The sequence below is a fragment of the Erpetoichthys calabaricus genome, chromosome 3, assembly GCF_900747795.2.
Source record: "Erpetoichthys calabaricus chromosome 3, fErpCal1.3, whole genome shotgun sequence".
Lineage (NCBI taxonomy): Eukaryota > Metazoa > Chordata > Cladistia > Polypteriformes > Polypteridae > Erpetoichthys > Erpetoichthys calabaricus.
Window position 1 is genome coordinate 1,345,749 of NC_041396.2, and position 19,318 is coordinate 1,365,066.

General features: G+C 46.3%; 1 protein-coding gene across 2 annotated transcripts in view; it reads right to left on the reverse strand.

The window, feature by feature from the left end:
* Positions 1 to 1,865: 1,865 nt before the first annotated feature.
* mocs1 (molybdenum cofactor synthesis 1) overlaps positions 1,866 to 19,318 on the reverse strand; it is a 73,205-nt gene continuing 55,752 nt past the window's right edge. Inside the window, exons 7-11 of one of the 2 annotated variants that reach the window (XM_028796328.2) lie at positions 17,294 to 17,406; positions 10,746 to 10,856; positions 7,221 to 7,341; positions 7,009 to 7,056; positions 1,866 to 6,305 (exon numbers count right to left, since the gene is read on the reverse strand). In XM_028796328.2, coding sequence (XP_028652161.2) covers positions 5,221 to 6,305; positions 7,009 to 7,056; positions 7,221 to 7,341; positions 10,746 to 10,856; positions 17,294 to 17,406 — 1,478 coding nt within the window. In that variant the 3' untranslated portion in view covers positions 1,866 to 5,220. Of the gene's footprint in view, positions 6,306 to 6,993; positions 7,057 to 7,220; positions 7,342 to 10,745; positions 10,857 to 17,293; positions 17,407 to 19,318 lie in introns of both variants that reach the window. The other variant, XM_028796330.2, reaches the window with a different exon arrangement.

Consider the following 19,318-nt stretch of genomic DNA (forward strand, 5'->3'; position numbering starts at 1 on the left):
CAAGGAGGAGAGCCAGTCGGTCTGTGAGGCCCCCCAGTGGCACCTCTTAGCCCTCTACCACTGCCGTGCCACCTACTCCCATACGGTGACAGCTCTTCTGTCCTGCTGTTGTCCCATCACCACACAACGAGGTCCTCCACCAGCCCCCTGCACTCTCATTAGGAGTCCAGCCAATGACGCAGGTGTCACCTGAGAATGTCACATACAAGGGACCAGGAGGTGGGACAGCACAGACCCCTGGTGTTGTCCAGTCTTTCTGACGAAAACGGCTCTCTGCTGGTCTGGTAGTCCATGAGCCAGGAGATTTGGGGGGCATCAACATGCATGGACTTCAACTCCATCAAGGTCCCCCCAGCCAACCAGCCAGTTGATGAAGCAGAATTGGTGGACAAGTTTAGAGTGCAAACATCTCAACTACGAGCCTCATTTCCACACGCAGACCCCATGGCACTTACTAAGGGCTGCCACCTCCTCTGGTTGGCACAGTCACTCTGCAATGGCAGAACTATGGCCGAGGTGGGCACCTCCGTACTGAGGGCCGAGTCTCAAGGTACCTTAGCCAAGGCCGGGACCCCCCAGCACTCTGCTTAGAGCAGGATTCACGGATTTGCCAGTCGGCTCCCGGCTCGCCACCAAACGACCTGAAGAAACGGGCAAGAAACCCTCAGGCGGGGGGTCCAGGAGAAGAAGCGACCTGCCAGGACCGCCTTACCTTAAGAGTTAGGGTCGCACCATGAACACTTGTCACAAGACACAGGAGACCTGGGACAGGGAATGGCACCCAAACGTCACTTCATCTGCTACTTCTGTTCACTGGCACAGAAAACATGGCACCCAATAGCAGGGGTCTACTGGGGGTGGCACACTCGGATAGCCAGTTGATGCCAAAAAAAAAAAATGAAATGATCACCAGCCAGTGGCCCTGACGTCACTCCTGTCCAATGGCGGAGTTCACACCCTGAAATGTGGAGGACACGCTCAGGCCCAGGACGGCACACTTTTGGAGAAACCCACCTGTGGACTGGCATCAGCCTGGAGCTGCCCGATGTCCTCGGTTGTAAGTGACAGCAGTCAGAGGAGGACGGCCATCTCGGCCTGTGGACTTTCTCCTTACGCCCGAGCAGTTTGTTAAGGGGGTCCACAGGGCGCAGTGACCGATGGCCCCCAAAGGTCTCCCAAAGCTCAGCAGATGTCAGCACCTGGCCTGACAACTCCAACAATGGGGCCAAGAAGATGCAGAGGTGCCGCTCACTGAACCAGCTTGACCAGTGGTCCTCAGTTGGGGACAAGGTGACAGGGCAGGGTGGGGGGTCACTAAGTACTTGAGGAGCAAACAAGAGGAGAGCCTGAACTTCAATGGAAAGAACGAAGGAGGAAGGCCAACGGCGCAGCCCTCTAGGAGGAAGAAGGCGGCGGCCGAGGAAAACAAACACCTCGAGTAGCGTCCGGTGGCACTCGTGGACACAACACGTCGTGAGGACCCTCGGTCAGCAAGTGACCCCTAGGAGTTGCATCAGATGTCCAGCTTTGGAACACTTGTGGTGACATCATGAAGAACAACAGGAAGACGTAATGAGATGGGATACGGCGGTAAACCCCACAGCCACATGAGTAGTCCTGTAACGTATGAGCGCACACACACACACACACACACACACACACACACACACACACCTCTAACGACAGTTAAGCCCAATGACAGACTCGTTTTATTTTACTTTTCCATAAGAGTCCCCTTCCTGCTTTTCTAACCACACAGAAGTCACAGTGAAGCTGGCCAGGGCTTGAAGTGACATTCACTCGTCCACCGTGTCCCTCTGTGTCAAACAAATCTCTTCTATAAAATATCACAGAAGGGAGAGGATAACCAACAACCCCTGGCCTGAACACAGCAAGGCGACAAGAAATGTTGAGCAGGGAGGGTTTATTGAAAAGTACAAAAATGTACAAAAGAGCAGAACAGAATCGAGACGGGACGCCTCTGGAAGGCAAACTTGTTCCAAACTGAAATCCAAAAGAAGAGTCCAAGAAGTCGAGAAGAAAAAAAAAATCTAAAGAATATCACAAGGAAGAAACTCAAAATCCACCAGAGAGCATTCGACATGAGCCGCCCTGGACTTCAACTCCCAGCATGCCTGTCTAGGGCTGTGGGGGGAGGTTCCTTCACAGTGACGGACATGTGGCTCCACCTCTTACTGGGCCGACCCACAAGATACAAGAAACATAAAAGAGAAGGGAAACCGAAAACACACAGCGACGTGGAGGAGCCCAACCTTCTCAGCGCATGGCGACGCTAAGCTGGCATTTCATTTGAACCAAATGGAGCTTCACGGAGATTAAGGAACAGTCGGTTTAACCCTCAAAACGCCAACAAGTTCACAGAACGACCACAACGCTCCGCTGTGTAATAACACAAGAACCTCTGGTTTGTGGTTGGAGGACCAGAGAGGGACGCGCGCTGTGAGACATGAAGACGAAGATCTCAGGCCACTGGCATCATGCTACGTGCGTCTGGTCCTGGAGAACATGAGAACATACAGAAAGTCCAAGGAATGGAACAAAAAGACATTTGAGCCTTCAACAGAACGTCACTGTGTGCGTGAAGAGTGGACTTTGAATTTCACTAAACGCTTAACATGAAGACACTTGGACTGTGGAGTCCTTCATGAAGACGAGTCCTGCTGCGGGCCAAAGCCTTTCAGGTGGCTGCGTTTTGAACTGTTTGGAGACCCTCAGCAAATGCAGCTACCTTAAAATAAATAATCAAAGAACAGGAGGATCTGTGGTGGGCTGGCGCCCTGCCCGGGGTTTGTTCCTGCCTTGTGCCCCGTGTTGGCTGGCATTGGCTCCAGCAGACCCCTGTGACCCTGTAGTTAGGATGACGACTGACTGACTGAACAGGACAATGAAAAAGAACAAAGGAGATCATGAGAAGCCCCTCTGAACATGAGCCGCTGTGGGGGTCCAGCGTTATTAGTGATGAGCAGACATGCAGCGGGGCTACATGCAGTAATAACGGTATTTGGTTTCATCGTCCCGTTGCTGTCCGTTATGTGTGCGTCAGTAAATGTTGTCCCCGTAAGAGCAGAGAGACCGCAGCACCAGGACGGAAACCACCTGTTGACGCACCAGATACATCGGGACATTTTACATTTAAAAAAGAGGCGCGAAGGCGAACGAAGAAAGGGGACAAATGACAAACTCGTCACTGCTGCTCATGGCGTCATCACGACAGCCAGAGGCGAGAAAACCCGGGGTTCGGATTCATCCCAGCCATTGCCAGCACTCGTCACGGTGAGGTCGTTCTGTCACAACACACCGCAGCCAGTATTAACACGCCGCATTTCAATTACCTGATCGGCGTGACGTGCTTTTGTTCAGGAGCCACAGAGGGTTACTGGGAGTCTCTGTATATTCGTGATCTTGTCTAGTAATCCGTCACTGGTGTTTTGCGCACACCTATCTATATTATTGAATATTTGTCTTTTCAATCTACAATACTGCGGTGGGCTGGCGCCCTGCCCGGGATTGGTTCCTGCCTTGTGCCCTGTGTTGGCTGGGATTGGCTCCAGCAGACCCCCGTGACCCTGAGTTCGGATTCAGCAGGTTGGATAATGGATGGATGGAATCTACAATACTGTATATCCGGGTTTGATTTCACTTATCTGAGACAACTAGTAAGGAGTACGGCTCGGGGTCGGCTGGCACAAAATAAAAAAGCACACAAACCTCCCGGCATCGACACCAGCCGTGTGGCTCAGTCTCGAGGTGTTTATGTGCGTTTAACTGCACAGGCGTCTCTGCCATTTCGTTTTTAAATAAAGATCTCACTTGAATGATAAAACACACACACACACACACACACACACACACAGTCCTTACTAATAGGAGCCCACCTGTCATGATGGCACGTCTTTACAAATTCATCATTCCCAAACCACTCAGACCTTCACGAGATGCGAGTGCCAATCTCTGCCTGAACGCCATCTGCTGGCAGCTCCTAGCGACTTCTCGTAAATCCAAAGGGAGGAAGAAGGAACAACAGAAACTGAGTGGCACCAAATCTGTACCAGCCGGAGATTCCCGAGCCATTCAGGACGGTTTTCCTACCTTGAGCCGCTGGATAAATACGAGTCCTGACCTGATTTGGGGCAACGTCTGAGAATAATAAAAATTAACTTGGGGAGGTGCCCCCCCAAGCGGGGTCTGCTCATGTCCTGCCACACACAGACAGCTTGACGTGTGCTGGTAGTTGGATGCCCACTTTACCAGTTACGATGACAATCTCAAGCCTAAAGCATCACAGACAGAAACGAGACTGGCAGCTCCCCGTCACTTGAAGTGGGCACCGCCGCAGACCCCATCGACGGGACTCGGGGAAAGGGCAGTTGCTAGGTAACAGTGGAGTGGGCGGGACTTCATGCATAAACGGGGTGTGGCAGGGTCACAGGTGAGAGGCTTTAGCGTTTTTAACTGTCAATCAAAAAACTTTAAACCCCAGGGACCCTCCAGTGAGTTCTGCAATTTCAAAATCGCCCGGCAGATGAGTTTTAGCGTCGGCTTCACAAAGCTTACTGTTCTGCTCATCAGTGCACAGCTCACTCTTTGGGGGTGCCACTGCAAACAAAGGCAAGCGAGCACGTGCCCCTCTATGTGACAGCCTGTCCCCATTCGCCGGGTAAGAGCTGTGCGTGTGGCATCACCTGCCGATGGCCTCTTCATCCTGTGCAGATCACCCGACGAGGCCCAGAATGTGACATGTCTATGGGTGACCTGCGGGCCGTGATTTGCCCACCACTCATCTAAGCAATCGCCTGCTTCACCTATACAGACAGGCTGGCATTGGCTGTGACACCCAGTCTGAAAAGCTGTGGCTTGGGCAATGCCACACTTGGAAAGTCACCAATTGCTCGTTTGTCTCTCGGATTATTGGCACCAATGCCCATTTGTAAGCAGTCCCCATCTTTTCTCCTCAATATACCCAAAGCTTTGATGCACCCTGATCGTGCCCGTGGGATCCCTCAGCCTCATTAAATTCATGGCACTATATACAAATAAGGAGGTTGAGGCAAAAGTAGCTACAAATAATTTAAATGCAGTGGGTACACAGCAAAAGTTAAGCAGAGCCAGTCAGGAGGTGGCAAAGACGCCATTGTCATCTTCTTCCTCCCCGGGTCCATTAGTGAAGCAGGTATCAAAGCCAGCACTGTGCCCACTGTATTACTTTAGTGTGGGCTCAGGGGCGGGAGGGTACCTGTGAAAGTCGCCCCTCTGCCCGCCTGTCTTACTCATCAGTTTCACTTCCTCGATGACAATATCATGGCTGACTGCTTTGCACATGTCATACAGGGTAAGGGCCGCCACGGCGGCAGCCGTCAGAGCCTCCATTTCGACTCCGGTGCGAGCGCTGGTGTGGCATGTTGCGGTTATCACAGCTGAGTGGGCAGAGTCCTCCAGAGTCAGAGATACATGCACCTTGTCAAGTGGCAGAGGGTGGCACAGTGGGATCAGTGAGCTGGTTTTCTTAGCTGCCAGTATCCCTGCTATTTGGGCCACTGCAAGGGCATCCCCCTTAGCCAGTTGGTTGTCCTGTACCAAGCGGAAGGCTCGCTCACCCAGCTTCACCCTGGCATGGGCCACTGCTGTCCGCTGGGTAACTGGTTTACTCCCAACATCCACCATGGAGGCCCGGCCTTCGGCGTCTGTGTGAGTGAGCTGACTATATGTGGCTGAAGGGTCAAATCTGAAGGCAGTTGTGCCCAATTCATGCCCACCTGCACTGGAATAACTCGGGACAGAAGAGGGGGTTTCAGGTACATTTGTCTGCCCAGTACATGTACACTTCAGGCACATTCCCTGTGCCCTAGCCAGAACTGTATAAGCTGCTGCATGGGCACTGTGGCCAGCCTGGCATACAAATTTATACCACCTCATTAAAAGCATTTGGAAGGCATTTTTCCCATTGACTACTGATAAGAATGTGCGTCTCATCCAGAGCTTCGCACTTGATGCTTGGCATCCACAAGAGTCTATGTGATAACTCAAGTCGGACTCGGTGTGACGTGCCCGTTGAAAGGTGCTGCTGCAACTGGGACGAAGGTGCTGGAGATGTTGTCGAGTCGCAGCATACAATATGCCAGCATGTTGCCATCTCCTAGAAGTCCTTGCTACTGGAGAAACGTGGCACAGAAGACAACTGTGAGGCACAGAATTAAGCACATTAGGCACCTGCATTGCTGGGTGACTGTGCCAAGGCTTGGAGGGAGAATATCTGGGCAGAGACGGGCACCTCAAACGGTCAGCACCTGAAAAATAACAGAAAAGAACAGAGAGACCCTAAACAAATGGAAAAAGTCTGGGTGGCACCAGACTGAAGGCTTCCCATGGCCACCCACTACATGTGGCACAAGTGTCTTCTTATTTTCTTAACAATTGGTAATGTCCTTGTCCAAGGTGACTTGCAAGATCGAGACACATTGCAATTAAGTCACCTGCTTAGTGTTGCATGAAAACTGAAATGGCAACCTCTGGGTCCAACGTTCAGTGTTGTGCCCACTAGACCACACTGCCAAGTGAGCTCATCAAATAAGGTGATGGTGCCAGCAGTGGGATTCCTTTTAGTGAAATTTTCAATGCCAGCTAGTCAGTCAGATTGTTCCATCTAAGTATGTGCCCTGGCAACACCCATTTAAGATCTCTACTGCCAGTGCTACCATACCTGGGTAAGGTGGGGCAAGAATAATGCTGACAACCCACCGCTGTATTTGTCAAAGCAAGACGAGATTTTCATTGCAGTTCTATGAAACTGGTGCCACAGTGTGGAGTCACATGAAAGACACCATAAATATACACAATGCCAACAGAAATCCCAACAGGTGCTGCTTAACCCACAGAAACACCCAACGAAGGAAAAACCAAAGAAAGGGGAAAACAGAAATGAGGAGGAGAGGTGAGGAGAGGTGAGGTGAGGCACAATGACCAGTTGTTACGTACAGCGGTGTCACCCACCGATCAGGATCATCGGACGATTCTTCATCTGAGAGATGTTGAACATGCCTGCAGAAGACAAGAGAAGAGATGAGTGAGCACGTGTGTTACAGAGGCCCTCACTTGTCACCAGACTGCGGGTCTTCACCATCACATCTGTCAAGGAGAGCTCACATGTGGAGAGGTGGATACGCCATTGTCTTTCATCACAAGCCTCCCCTCCTTTCGCTCACCTGCATGCTGTTTCTTTTTGCGGCCCACCGCAGCCCCTATGATCTGCAGGAGCTCCTCGTCGGAGGCCCCAGCCCTCAAGCAGTCTCTGAGACTGACCTCCGAGTTTCCAAACAGGCAAACCTGAGGAGAAGAAAGTCAAAAAGGAATGACTGGGGTACATCAATCTGTAAATGAGCAATCAAGAATTTCATAAGTGACGAGGAATAACTGATGGAGCAAAACTATCAGCTGACTTTACAATTATTATTCACAATGTATTCTGGGATAGTCCCGTTACTGGGTGTAGGCCAGGACTGGTGGTGGGTGCACATGTATATGTTTTAGGGGAGTGTGTTGGTGTTAACACATGTATAATATATTTAAATACTGTACATGTCATATGTATTTGGTTTAGATGTGATGTCTGAAGACTTTGTGAAGTGTAAGCAGGGAGATACGGGTAGTGGAGACAACAACGGGCACAAGGATCACCTTGGCTATTCTCCACAAACGGAAACGTCTGCATTGTATTTGTGTGTGTATTTTGGTACAGCAGTGTCAATCATACCATACCATACAGTGGCGGTCCGGGTTGACTCTACCCGCTACAACATCTTTGAACCCGGAACCACTGATAACATGACCAGGATGAGTCTGGCAAATGAGGACACAAACAAGACGAGTAAGGTTCAAGAAAAAGGGTTCAGTGATCCAATAAATAAAAGACAACATTCATGGAGGTTCAAATGCCAATAAAACGAGACTGAAGTCATCGGCAGGTTAAAACCATCACAAGCCGCAGTAATTCTTTCTGAAATCGGACGTCTCCTTAGCTCATCCTTCTAGGTCTCCTTAGCATGAGGAGACGTCCATCGACAGCACAGTTAACTCTCAAAACTCCGGGCTCGTGTTCCTCGCCCTCACAGCTTGGCAGCCCGGGTATCCTGTTAGACCCCCCACTCTGTCTCCTGTCTGACACCACGGCACGGCCTTAAGACAGGAGCCCATTCAGAGCATTTGGCTTCTCCTGCGTAGCACTCCGTCCCTCAAGTGCCAGCCACACTCTGCTTTTGGGACCCCGCATCACACCGGCTCTCACGATCCTGCCCTCTTTCTTCATTACCGTCTCCCTCTTGTCTCTCTCTGGCTTCTCCCATTATACCTCTATGGGTGCTAATTACCTACAAGTCACAGAGACTCCAAGTGGAGCAGCTGACTGATCACTCAACTACGTCACCATCCACACCACTGTCCTCGTGGCTGCCCAACTCTGAAACTGGGCACACACCCATGGAACCTGAGCCACAGTATTTTTAAAAACTTGAGCTGCCACAGGCCTCCATTTCATTACACATACCGTCGTCTAAGCCTGCTTACTCCTGAGCAGAGTCACAGGGGAGCTGGAGCCGACACCGGACTAGGAAAAGTGAAACAGTCGAGTGAAGTCGATCATCCAGCTGGCGGTGAAAGTCTAAGGTCAATTGATATTCTGCCTGTCGAGGACACGTCTATATGTGGTGGGTCCACATACGAGTCTTTATTTATCAGGGTAAACATGTCCTTGTCCTAGAGTGTCATTGAATGTTGTGGATAGTGACAGAGATTTGTTAATTGGGCGGCACGTTGGCACAGTGGGTAGCGCTGCTGCCTTGCAGTTAGGAGATCTGGGTTCGCCTCCTGGGTCCTCCCTGCATGGAGTTTGCATGTTCTCCCCGTGTCTGCGTGGGTTTCCTCCCACAGTCCAAAGACATGCAGGTTAGGTGGATTCTAAATTGTGCTTGGTGTGTGTGAGTGTGCCCTGTGGTGGGCTGGCACCCTGCCTGGTTTGTTTCCTGCCTTGCATCCTGTGTTGGCTGGGACTGGCTCCAGCAGACCCCCGTGACCCTGTAGTTAGGATATAGTGGGTTGGATAATGGATGGATAGATTTGTCAATTGATTAGCCATGTAGCTAATGTAGAGGAAAAGTATCTCATCCGGTCGCCACATGTCACGTCTAAAACCTGGATGTCCCGTTTCAAGAACCTTCTTTTTGAGTGATAGTCCATGATGGAAAAGAAAGAAGAGAGAGAAGGATTCATACCATGAGAAGAATCCCGTCACATCAGATCAGATTATTCAAGGCCTGCACTGAAGGAAACGTCCATAACTTGGATTAATGAAAAGGTGTGTAGAAATGCACTTCGGAGGACAACACGCTCTATAATGGCAACTCTCCAAGATACCGGCAAAATCAATACTCTTGTTTTTAGGTCTCTGAGCCGCCATTTTACACTTGGAGTAATTGATTTCTTTCAGGACTGGTTTGATTCAGGGCCATGGAGAGCAACTGAGGTGGAAAGACTGAAAGATCTGAACTTTTCAATGCAAGTAAATGAATTTTGTAGGCGGCATATTTGAAATGTTTAAAATTATGAACAGAATAAACACCGTGGATTCTAGCTGTTACTTTAAATTCATTAATAATAATAATTCTTTGCATTTATATAGCGCTTTTCTCACTATTCAAAGCGCTCAGCAATTGCAGGTTAAGGGCCTTCCTTGCTCAAGGGCCCAACAGAGCAGAGTCCCAACTGGCATCTTATGGGATTCAAACCAGCAACCTTCTGATTGCCAGTGCAGATCCCTAACCTCAGAGCCACCACTCCGCCCATTAAGAATTTGGACGCTTGCTTAGGGAAATCTCATACAACAAATACAAACGTTTTCTACACACAGAGAACCAGAGACACGTGGGATAAGTGACAAAGTACTTTAGGGACCTTCAAATTTCAAATTGATATTGTAGAAAATCAACGAGAATAAGATGGACAAGTCCTGATGTTGTTGTCCTGAATGGCCTATTTTTGCCATAATAATCGTGCTATTTTAACCAAACACCCTACCAGCCTTCCTTTTCACATCAGTCCACCATCTTTAAGCAGTGAACAGGCCACTAGGACTCCTTGGTTATCTTCATATGACGTACTTTAATGTTTCATGACTTCACTTATTTCAGCCCTCCATGAATTGACTTGTGATGTGCCACCTTGTTCATTTCTGCCCATTTCAGTTTCTAACCTGTGGATGTGTCTTTAGTTCTGTTTGTCAACTTCATACACTGGAGGAGTCTTAACAGTGACCCGCACTGCCAGCAGAACAATACACCTTAAACTTTATTTAGCGCCTTTCCAGAGGCCAACATTACATGATGACTTCCAGGTAATTCAAATAAAACAGATAACTGACCTCTAAATACCGAGCCAGACATCTGTTCTCTTAAGCAATAAAGCGAGTGGTTCACTTGGGACATGATACTCTTCCACCTCAGGTGGCCCGGGTACCAGCACAGCTTTAAACATTAGTGATCAGATCCTCTGAGCTCTCAAGGACAGCACAGCAGGTACAAGTCACACTATATGACCAGTCATGTCATTATCAAGTGACGCACGTTACTGACAGGTCGGATGAGGTCCATGTACCTCACTACTCATTCATATTTTGGGTACATTTTCCAAAGGTTGTAAGGCATCAAGTTAAAAGGAGAAACAAGAATCTCAAGTTTTACCTTTAAATTGCCATCAGCGGTGATTCGCAGCCGGTTACAGGAGCCACAAAAGTGATCAGACATGGAAGTGATGAATCCCACCTGACCTTGAAAGCCTGGCACCTGGAACTTCTGAAAATAAAAAGAAGAGAAGGACATGTGGAAACTAGGAAGTAAGAAATGACAAGAGGCCCAGCTTAGACTGGCAGATGGGCACTGGCCTTGTGTACCAAAACCATAAGGTTTGGAAAAACAATGAGGGGCACCGATAGTTAAATACGAGTTACTGCTTTAGCCTCACACACCTGGCGACACAGTGAGCACAGTTCACACCATGCTAACACACAAAACCCACACACCATTTCAGTCGGATGATTTTTTTGTAGGTCACTGGTGTACTGGTTGTGAAAGCCACCTTAGCTTATCTCTTAACAATGAGGCACAAGAGGCTGCTTAGAGCGGCCATTAGGTGGGCACCTCAGGCCTATTCTCCACTTTCTTTAAGTCTGTCGCAGGTAGGTGTGTTGCATTGTAAGCAATAAAAACAGTGCGGATAGGTGAGATGAGGAGATGTGGGGCAGGTTTAGAAATGCGTTTTTTTCCATAAAGCGTTTGACTCAGTTGATTGAGCTACTGAGTGGGACATCCTAAGACTTTGTGGAATCCCCCCAAAGTTGCTAGATATCCTGGCCGTACACTGGTACTGTGAGTGCTGTGCAGAGTGGAGGCAGAACCTCTGTGTTCTTCCTACTATGCTCAATGCCTGCATGGACTGGGAGGTGGGCAGGGTCGTGGGGTCCGGAGTCAGTGGGGCATCTGTTGGTGAAGAGAGATTCACTGACCTTGACTTTGTTGATGACGTGAGAAGTGTCCAGCTGCAGTCAGGACAGTATTAGGCCTCGGTCAGGTCCGAGCACTTCAGACACTATGAGGTCCATAAATTGACGCCCCCTTCTGAAGCCCCGCCCCTATGCCTGTATTACACGCCCCTTGTGAGGATTTCAATTCCCTTTAGTGCCTGCACTCAAATGTGTATTCAGCATTTATTAAACTTCTAAACTATCAAGTTCTGCATCCGAGGCAGTTATTTGGTGTCATATATTAGAAACAAGTTGAACAAAAAAATCTTAACACTTTGTATTTGATAGTATTTTTATAGCTTTTTAGTTTTATATCTGCGTTTGCTGCGTCTCATTTTTTAATACGGTAGTTATATGCTGCACTCAACAGAGTAGTGGCTCTGTGGCAAAGGATCTACACTGGTAATCAGAAGGTTGAGCCCTTGTAAAAATGGGAAATGCCAAGGAAGAAGATGAAGAAGAAGAAGAAGAAATGATATGCTGCACTCAGCTACCATTAACACTATACAGTAGTACCTTGGGATACGAGTGCCCCAAGCTACAAGTTTGTTGAGATACGAGCCGTCACTAGGTTGATTTTTTGCCTTGAGTTACGAGCCAAAATTCGAAATACGAGCCATCAAAGAGCATTCCGAGGAACTGACGATGGATGAGTTGACGGAACTACAGACACGGCAACATGCGGAGGTCCTGCAGGAGATTGTTATGGTGGAGGAGGAGGTTATCTCTTAAAGTGAGATAAAGGAACTGATTGCAATGTGCGAAAAAGTTTCGAACTTTAAAGAAGAGAAACAACCTGAAAAAGTTACAACTGATCGTGCAGCGGCGCTATTTAATGACACTTGCCTAACTCATAAAGGGGAGGACTAAACAAAGCTCCTTGGACAGGTTTCTATTGAAACGCCTTGAGAATGAAAGTGACGAAAGCGAGGCAAAAAGAAAAAAACTAGTGAAAAAGAAAATTAAGTTAAGCAAAAGTGAAGTGAAAGAAAAAAACATTACAATACGCTAATCGGTGTCGCCAACATCTGTTTATTTCCTTAGATTCTCTTTTATGTACAGTCGACCCTCAATATACGACCGGCCTGACATGTGAACAACTTGCTTTATGACCAAAATTTTTGTTTTGATTTACGACCAACATCTTGCGTTACGACCTGAATGTGGTCACATGTATCCGCTTGTGCGATTGTAAACAAACAGCCAAGAGCGTACGTAAGTGTCAGTCGGAGCCCAGATACGTGTGTTTGTGGACGTAATTTCGATCAGTGCAGTGATTTATATAATTTTTTTTGATAATTGCTAAGGAAGGAAGAGAAGGTAACGAAGGTAAAGAAAGCGATCACAATCGAAATGAAGGAAATTGTGCCGAAATATGAGAGTGGCGTTTGTGTGACCGATCTCGCTAATATGTACAGCATGTCGAAATCCACCATCTCGACAATTTTACAAAGAAAAGATTTGTATAAGGAAACTCCTTCCAAACAATAACCACCTTCCATTGCATTCTCCTCCTCCTTCCTTCCTGCAAGCCAAATTAAATGGTGAGTACAGTATGAAATTGTTGTTTCTGGTAGGCTAGGCACTTTTTATAACTTTTTGGTTAGTACATTAGAAAAATTATTGGTGTTTTGGTACATTATGCACATTATACAACCCTTCTTTATTATGAAAAGGTTAAGTAAGTGTTGCTGTGGGAGGTTCAGAAGGCATTATGGGTATTTCCATTATTTCTTATGGGAAAAATAGTCTTGACTTACAACCAACTTGAGTTACAAGCAGCCCTCGTGAACGAATTGAGTTTGTAAGTCAAGGGTCCACTGTATTAGGTTTTATTTTGTTTGTATACGATATTTGTTCATTATAAATACATTTTTCTTATGTTGAAAACATTTAACAAAAAATTGGGTTGGTTTTTTGGGGGCTGGCACAATTAATCTCATTTCAATTAATTTCAATGGGGAAAATTGATTTGAGATACAAGCATTTTGACTTATGAGCTCAGTCACGGAACGAATTAAATTCATACAGTATCTAAAGGTATCACTGTATATTCTTATAGACTAATTCGAATAAATCATATAATTTGTGTAAGCAGTCAAAATATGCAACACTATGCGCCGGACGTTTAGGAGCTGTTGAGAGTGCTGTCTTTGTGGTCCTCTCTGTGTTACATCATTAGTACTGTATTATTATTGGTGTACAAAATTTGAATATTTATATTAACGATGCATTAATTGTGGCGGAGTTTATGCTCCTAAGGAATGACGCACTCGCCCTCAGAAACACAAAGAGGTATAAAGTAGTCGTTTGAGTCGCCCAGCTTTGACCTGCTCTGTTAGCTGAGCGGCTTTGCAAACCCACTGAGGATGGCTCACGACCTCACAAGCAAGTACAAAGAGACGTTTATTACATTAGCACGACAGTTTATCCTAGTGAAGCTTTTTTATTTATAATAAATATTTTTTGCTCACGTACAGTTTGCCACCATTACTGTAATAGTACATTTAGCACAAAATTGTACCGCTAACACGAGGGGTGGAGGCATGGAATGTGGGTGGAGTCAAAAGATATGCAGCTGAAAGGGGCGCCAGCTTATGGGCCTCAGAATGTCTCAGGTCGCTTAATCTGTTCGAGGTCTAAAACTGTCCTAACTGCAGCTGGACTCTATTGGACGATGCTGCGATCTTTGCGGAGACAATGGAGGTTGTGATCGGGGCTCTCGAGAGACTGAGCAAGTAATCGGAGGGTCTGGGTTTGCGAGTGTCTTGATAAAAACCAAGAGCCAGGCCTTTAATGACCTCTTGGGCACGGCCGTCAGCAGTGCATCTGTTTGTGAAGAGTGTCGACCTCGTCGAGAGGTTTACTTACCTTGGCAGTGACTTTCACATCTTTGGTGACTCTTCCTATGAAGTCAGTAGACGGATTGGGAGAGCATGGGGGGGTCATGAGATCACTGGAAAGGGATGTGTGGCGCTCCTGATATCTCTGCAAAAGGACGACAGTCCAAGTCTTTAGAGTCCTGGTGCTTCCTGTTTTTGCTATATGGTTGCGAGATATGGAGACTACCCAGTGACCTGAGATGAAGACTGGACTACTTTGGTACTGCGTCTCTCCTGAACATTCTTGGGTACTGTATTTTTCTATTTTGTTAAATAAATCCTTCATTTAAGGATTCTTTCTTTGCCCTTTTGTGAACAAGCCTGAGGTTTATGGTCATCCTCCTCCTCTTTGTGGGGATTTTTGCTATATTTTGGAACATTTCTTTATGTTTTCTATCTATTAAGCCAGTTTACCTCACTTTGGGCCTAGCCATATTAAAGAATGCAGGCACATTTCTCTGGGCAGGTTGATCTGGAATGAGTGAGTCCCTTTTGAGCTAACCAATGAAGATTCTGGTCTGCGTTGTAGTTATTTCTGAAGGTCCCACACCATTTTCAGTATATTTGGGTCTCCTCATCCTTACTACTACTATACTAATTCAGGACAACCGTGCACAACCAAATAGGAAAGACTGAATCTTTTAAATTTAAGAAAACAGAATGAGGCAGTGCACTGAAAGAATTTCAAATTATGACACTATTAGGATAGTGGATCCAAGCTTTTACATTAAAATCGATTCTTGAAGAACATGGGAAAACCCAGCTCTTCATATATAAAACCAGAGATACACTGAAAAAAATTACCAACACTTTTCCAATATGTTCACCACTTTCAGTCCCTTTCTACCTTCTTTACAGATCTCTTTGGAAAACTTCCTTCCAGCACCACATGAGAGATGGCAGGCAACCTCAACTTTCTTTGTTTTACGCAACTTAAATCCTGACTACGTCCCAAAGGAAAAACTCGGACATATGTCTGCTGAGCAGCTAATAAGTAAGCTGGCTCAAAGAAACAAATTTTACTTGATACCTTTTTGTTAAGCTCAACTGATTTGTGACCTACAAACAAACAAAAAGCTATTCTGTCATGAGGACAGTGTAATAATATAATGATAAAAATATGTACTTAGAAAAACAATAATACATTAGAACTTATTACAGTTTAACAATGATAAAATCTAAGAAACTAGACTGGTTAGTTAGCCTGGGAGAATACAGGTGGGATGAGATGAAATGCCATTCACCAGTCTGGAACAACCTGATGTGGAAGGGATATGGAAAATTCATGATGCCCCTTCCCAGTCCAGGAAGAAAGGATGGGATGGAATTGGGGATGAATCTACCAGAGTTGGAATGAAGTAGGGTACCTGTTTATGCCACTGGTCCAAGAGGCTGGACTAAGATAAATACAGAGGTGACAAAGAAGCTCAGGATCTCTGTCATTTTTTCATTCACGGAGGAACAGAAGCCCATCTCTTGTTTCCAGCAGCCATATTCAAACAGGCCATGCCACCTGGCCTTATGTAGATGGCATGCTGAATCGAGGACCAGGCTGGACCAGAACACAAGACAGAGCCACCTGAACTGATTATTACATACATTGTATTATTATTATTATCATTTGAACTCTACTTACACTTTAGGAATATTATTGTCTTAAATATATAATGAATGATCCTATAACTTTGTCTCTCCTGCCTGTCCTGGAACTCAAATTACGGACTGGGGTTAGAGATATAAAAGGAAGGGGGAGAAGTGCTGAACTGAAGTATGTGATGTTGAAGTATGAGATATGAAGACTACATAATAAAAGAGTATAAAGGGGAATCGGGTCACCCTAAGACCCTACCACAAGAAAGCAACTTCCTACCTGCTCAAAATGATGAACACAAAGACTACGCATTCAATGTGGATGTGCCAGGCATCCATTTATGTTTCTGCATTCCCATTACAGCATTGTGGGAGAGTTAGCATTGTGGGAGGTCAGAGTTGAACCCTACCCAGGCAGTTAGGTGAGATTTAAACCTGCAGAGGACATCTCCACTGGCAATTGGCAAGGACAATTAACCTGAATTGTACATCTTTGGAACATGATGGGAAACTAGAGTACCTGGAGAAAAGCCATGAGGACACAAGTAGAACACGCAAACCGCACACACTGCTCAGGCTTGCTCATGAATGCTTAAGGCCTTGTGTTTAAATTCAGCCCCATAGTTTTTTTTTTTTTTTTATATTAAACTTACTTATTTTTGTGATAAATTACCTATTAAGATAGATATCATGCAATAAATTAAAAAGATTACAATATTCAAGCGTTCGAGGCAACTCAGGCCCCTTCTTCAGGCAAGATGTAATATGATGTAACCCTGAAGAAGGGGCCTGAGTTGCCTCGAACGCTTGAATATTGTAATCTTTTTAGTTAGCCAGTAAAAGGTGTCATTTTGCTTGGCTTTTCTCTACATTTTTAATGGCTAACACGGTACAACACCCTAGTACTATGCAATAAATTGTTAGAATAACCCTCAGTTTTGCAGTCTTAACAAATTTTTGAAAAAACTCCTATCATGTGCTGAATGTACAGTACTGTAATTACTCACCAGACTAACCTCGCTTCTTGTAGTGTGTGAACTTGCCTCCAGCCCCCTCCCCTGCATTGTTCTTGATACCCTTGGCTGTGTGGACACAAGGCCAACCTGAACTGCCCAGTGTTGCAAATATTAAATGTGTCCATTTCTTCAGACTAACACTCCCAAACACGTTGGTATTTTAGAAAGCCTGTCGCTCAACCCCCCTAATCCTACGCTTCACCCAGGCCCGACAGGCTCACCTTTGACGTCTCAGTGCCCTCAGCAGGAAGTGGCTTCAGATCAGGCCACTGCTGCCGGATCCGATCCAGCATCTCCTGGTAGCTCACCATCTTTTTGAAGTTCCATTTATTGCCTGAGAAACAAAAGAGAGAAGGCCTCAGTGATATTGAAGTAATATTTTTGAGACATTGAATAAATAAATATTTTGTTTTCTGGACTAATGTTTCTAACTGTCTTTCCTCTGTTAATATCCCCTTCTCCTTTTTTATGCTTACTTTTATCCAGCAGAGGTTATTTTGTCTGAGTACAACTGATACTAAAATGATCACAGACTCTCTGTATACTTCTGAAAATCCCCTTTCTTTAATCTCTCTTACTCAAACTTTCAGCAGCATGAATCAATGGGTCATGTGGCTCCATTGCAGAGAATACAGTGACAAGCTGACGCAAGTTTGGTAGGAAGCTGGGTGGCTGGGACTGTGATACTCGTCTTACTCCCCAATTCTTCACTTTTCAGATTCCTCTCTATCCCCCTGGGCTCACTTTGTCTGTTGGGCCAATCTCACTGGTCTACCAGGAACTTTCAGTCATACTGGGATCCTTTTTAACAGTGTGGTTTTGAGAAAATGTATGCTGGAGGGAAGGGGGTCACTGATTCCTTATGTCACTACAAGTTTTTCTATAATTTTGATTGCTCGATTTTCTTATGTCTCACATACTAATGTCAAGAGTGCCTGACGGTGGTTTTGGGTCTTTATCTTATAATACAGGGAAGGTTTCTTTCTAGAATGGAGATGAACACCCCAGAAGATGAATGACATCACTAGTGCTGCCCCTTCCTGGAGTCTACTTTCAAACAAGTCCAAACTCTTTGTAGAGAAGCCCTCTGACAGCCTGAGGAGTTGCACTCTATAGTCTGGACCTCCTTCAGCTATTATCTTCTTGCCTTTTTTTTCTTCAACCTGGACGTCCCCTGGAATCCCCAACCCTTTTTCTAAGTGTTTACATTTTCTTATTAAGCTCAATAAAAAAGCAAAACTGAGCACACATACATATACAGGTATGTGCCACTTAACATCCTATTTCATAGAATGCATTTTAGGACAGTGACAGCAGTCTGTCGCTGAAGCTGCTCTTCTGTCTGGAGATGACATTATTTAGTGGATGCAGTGGATTCTCCATAATTGATAGGAGCCTGCTGAGCGCCCTTCGCTCTGCCACAGATGTTAAACTGTCCAGCTCCATGCCAACAATAGAGCCTGCCTTCCTCACCAGTTTGTCCAGGCGTGAGGCGTCTTTCCTCTTAATGCTGCCTCCCCAGCACACCACTGCGTAGAAGAGGGCGCTCGCCAAAACTGTTTGATAGAACATCTGCAGCATCTTATTGCAGATGTTGAAGGAAGCCAGCCTTCTAAGGAAGTATAACTGGCTTTGTCCTTTCTTGCACAGAGCATCAGTATTGGCAGTCCAGTCTAATTTATCATCCAGCTGCACTCCCAGATATTTATAGGTCTGCACCATCTGCACACAGTCACCTCTGATGATCACTGGGTCTATGAGGGGTCTGGGCCTCCTAAAATCCACCACCAGCTCCTTGGTTTTGCTGGTGTTCAGGTGTAGGTGGTTTGAGTCGCACCATTTAACAAAGTCATTGATTAGGTCCCTATACTCCTCCTCAAGCCCATTCCTGATACAGCCCACGATAGCAGTGTCATCAGCGAACTTTTGCACATGGCAGGACTCCGAGTTGTATTGGAAGTCCGATGTATATAGGCTGAACAGGACCGGAGAAAGTACAGTCCCTTGTGGCGCTCCTGTGTTGCTGACCACAATGTCAGACGTGCAGTTCCCAAGACGCACATACTGAGGTCTGTCTTTAAGATAGTCCACGATCCATGCCACTAGGTATGAATCTAATCCCATCTCTGTCAGCTTGTCCCTAAGGAGCAGAGGTTGGATTGTGTTGAAGGCGCTAGAGAAGTCTAGAAACATAATTCTTACAGCACCACTGCCTCTGTCCAAGTGAGAGAGGGATCGGTGTAGCA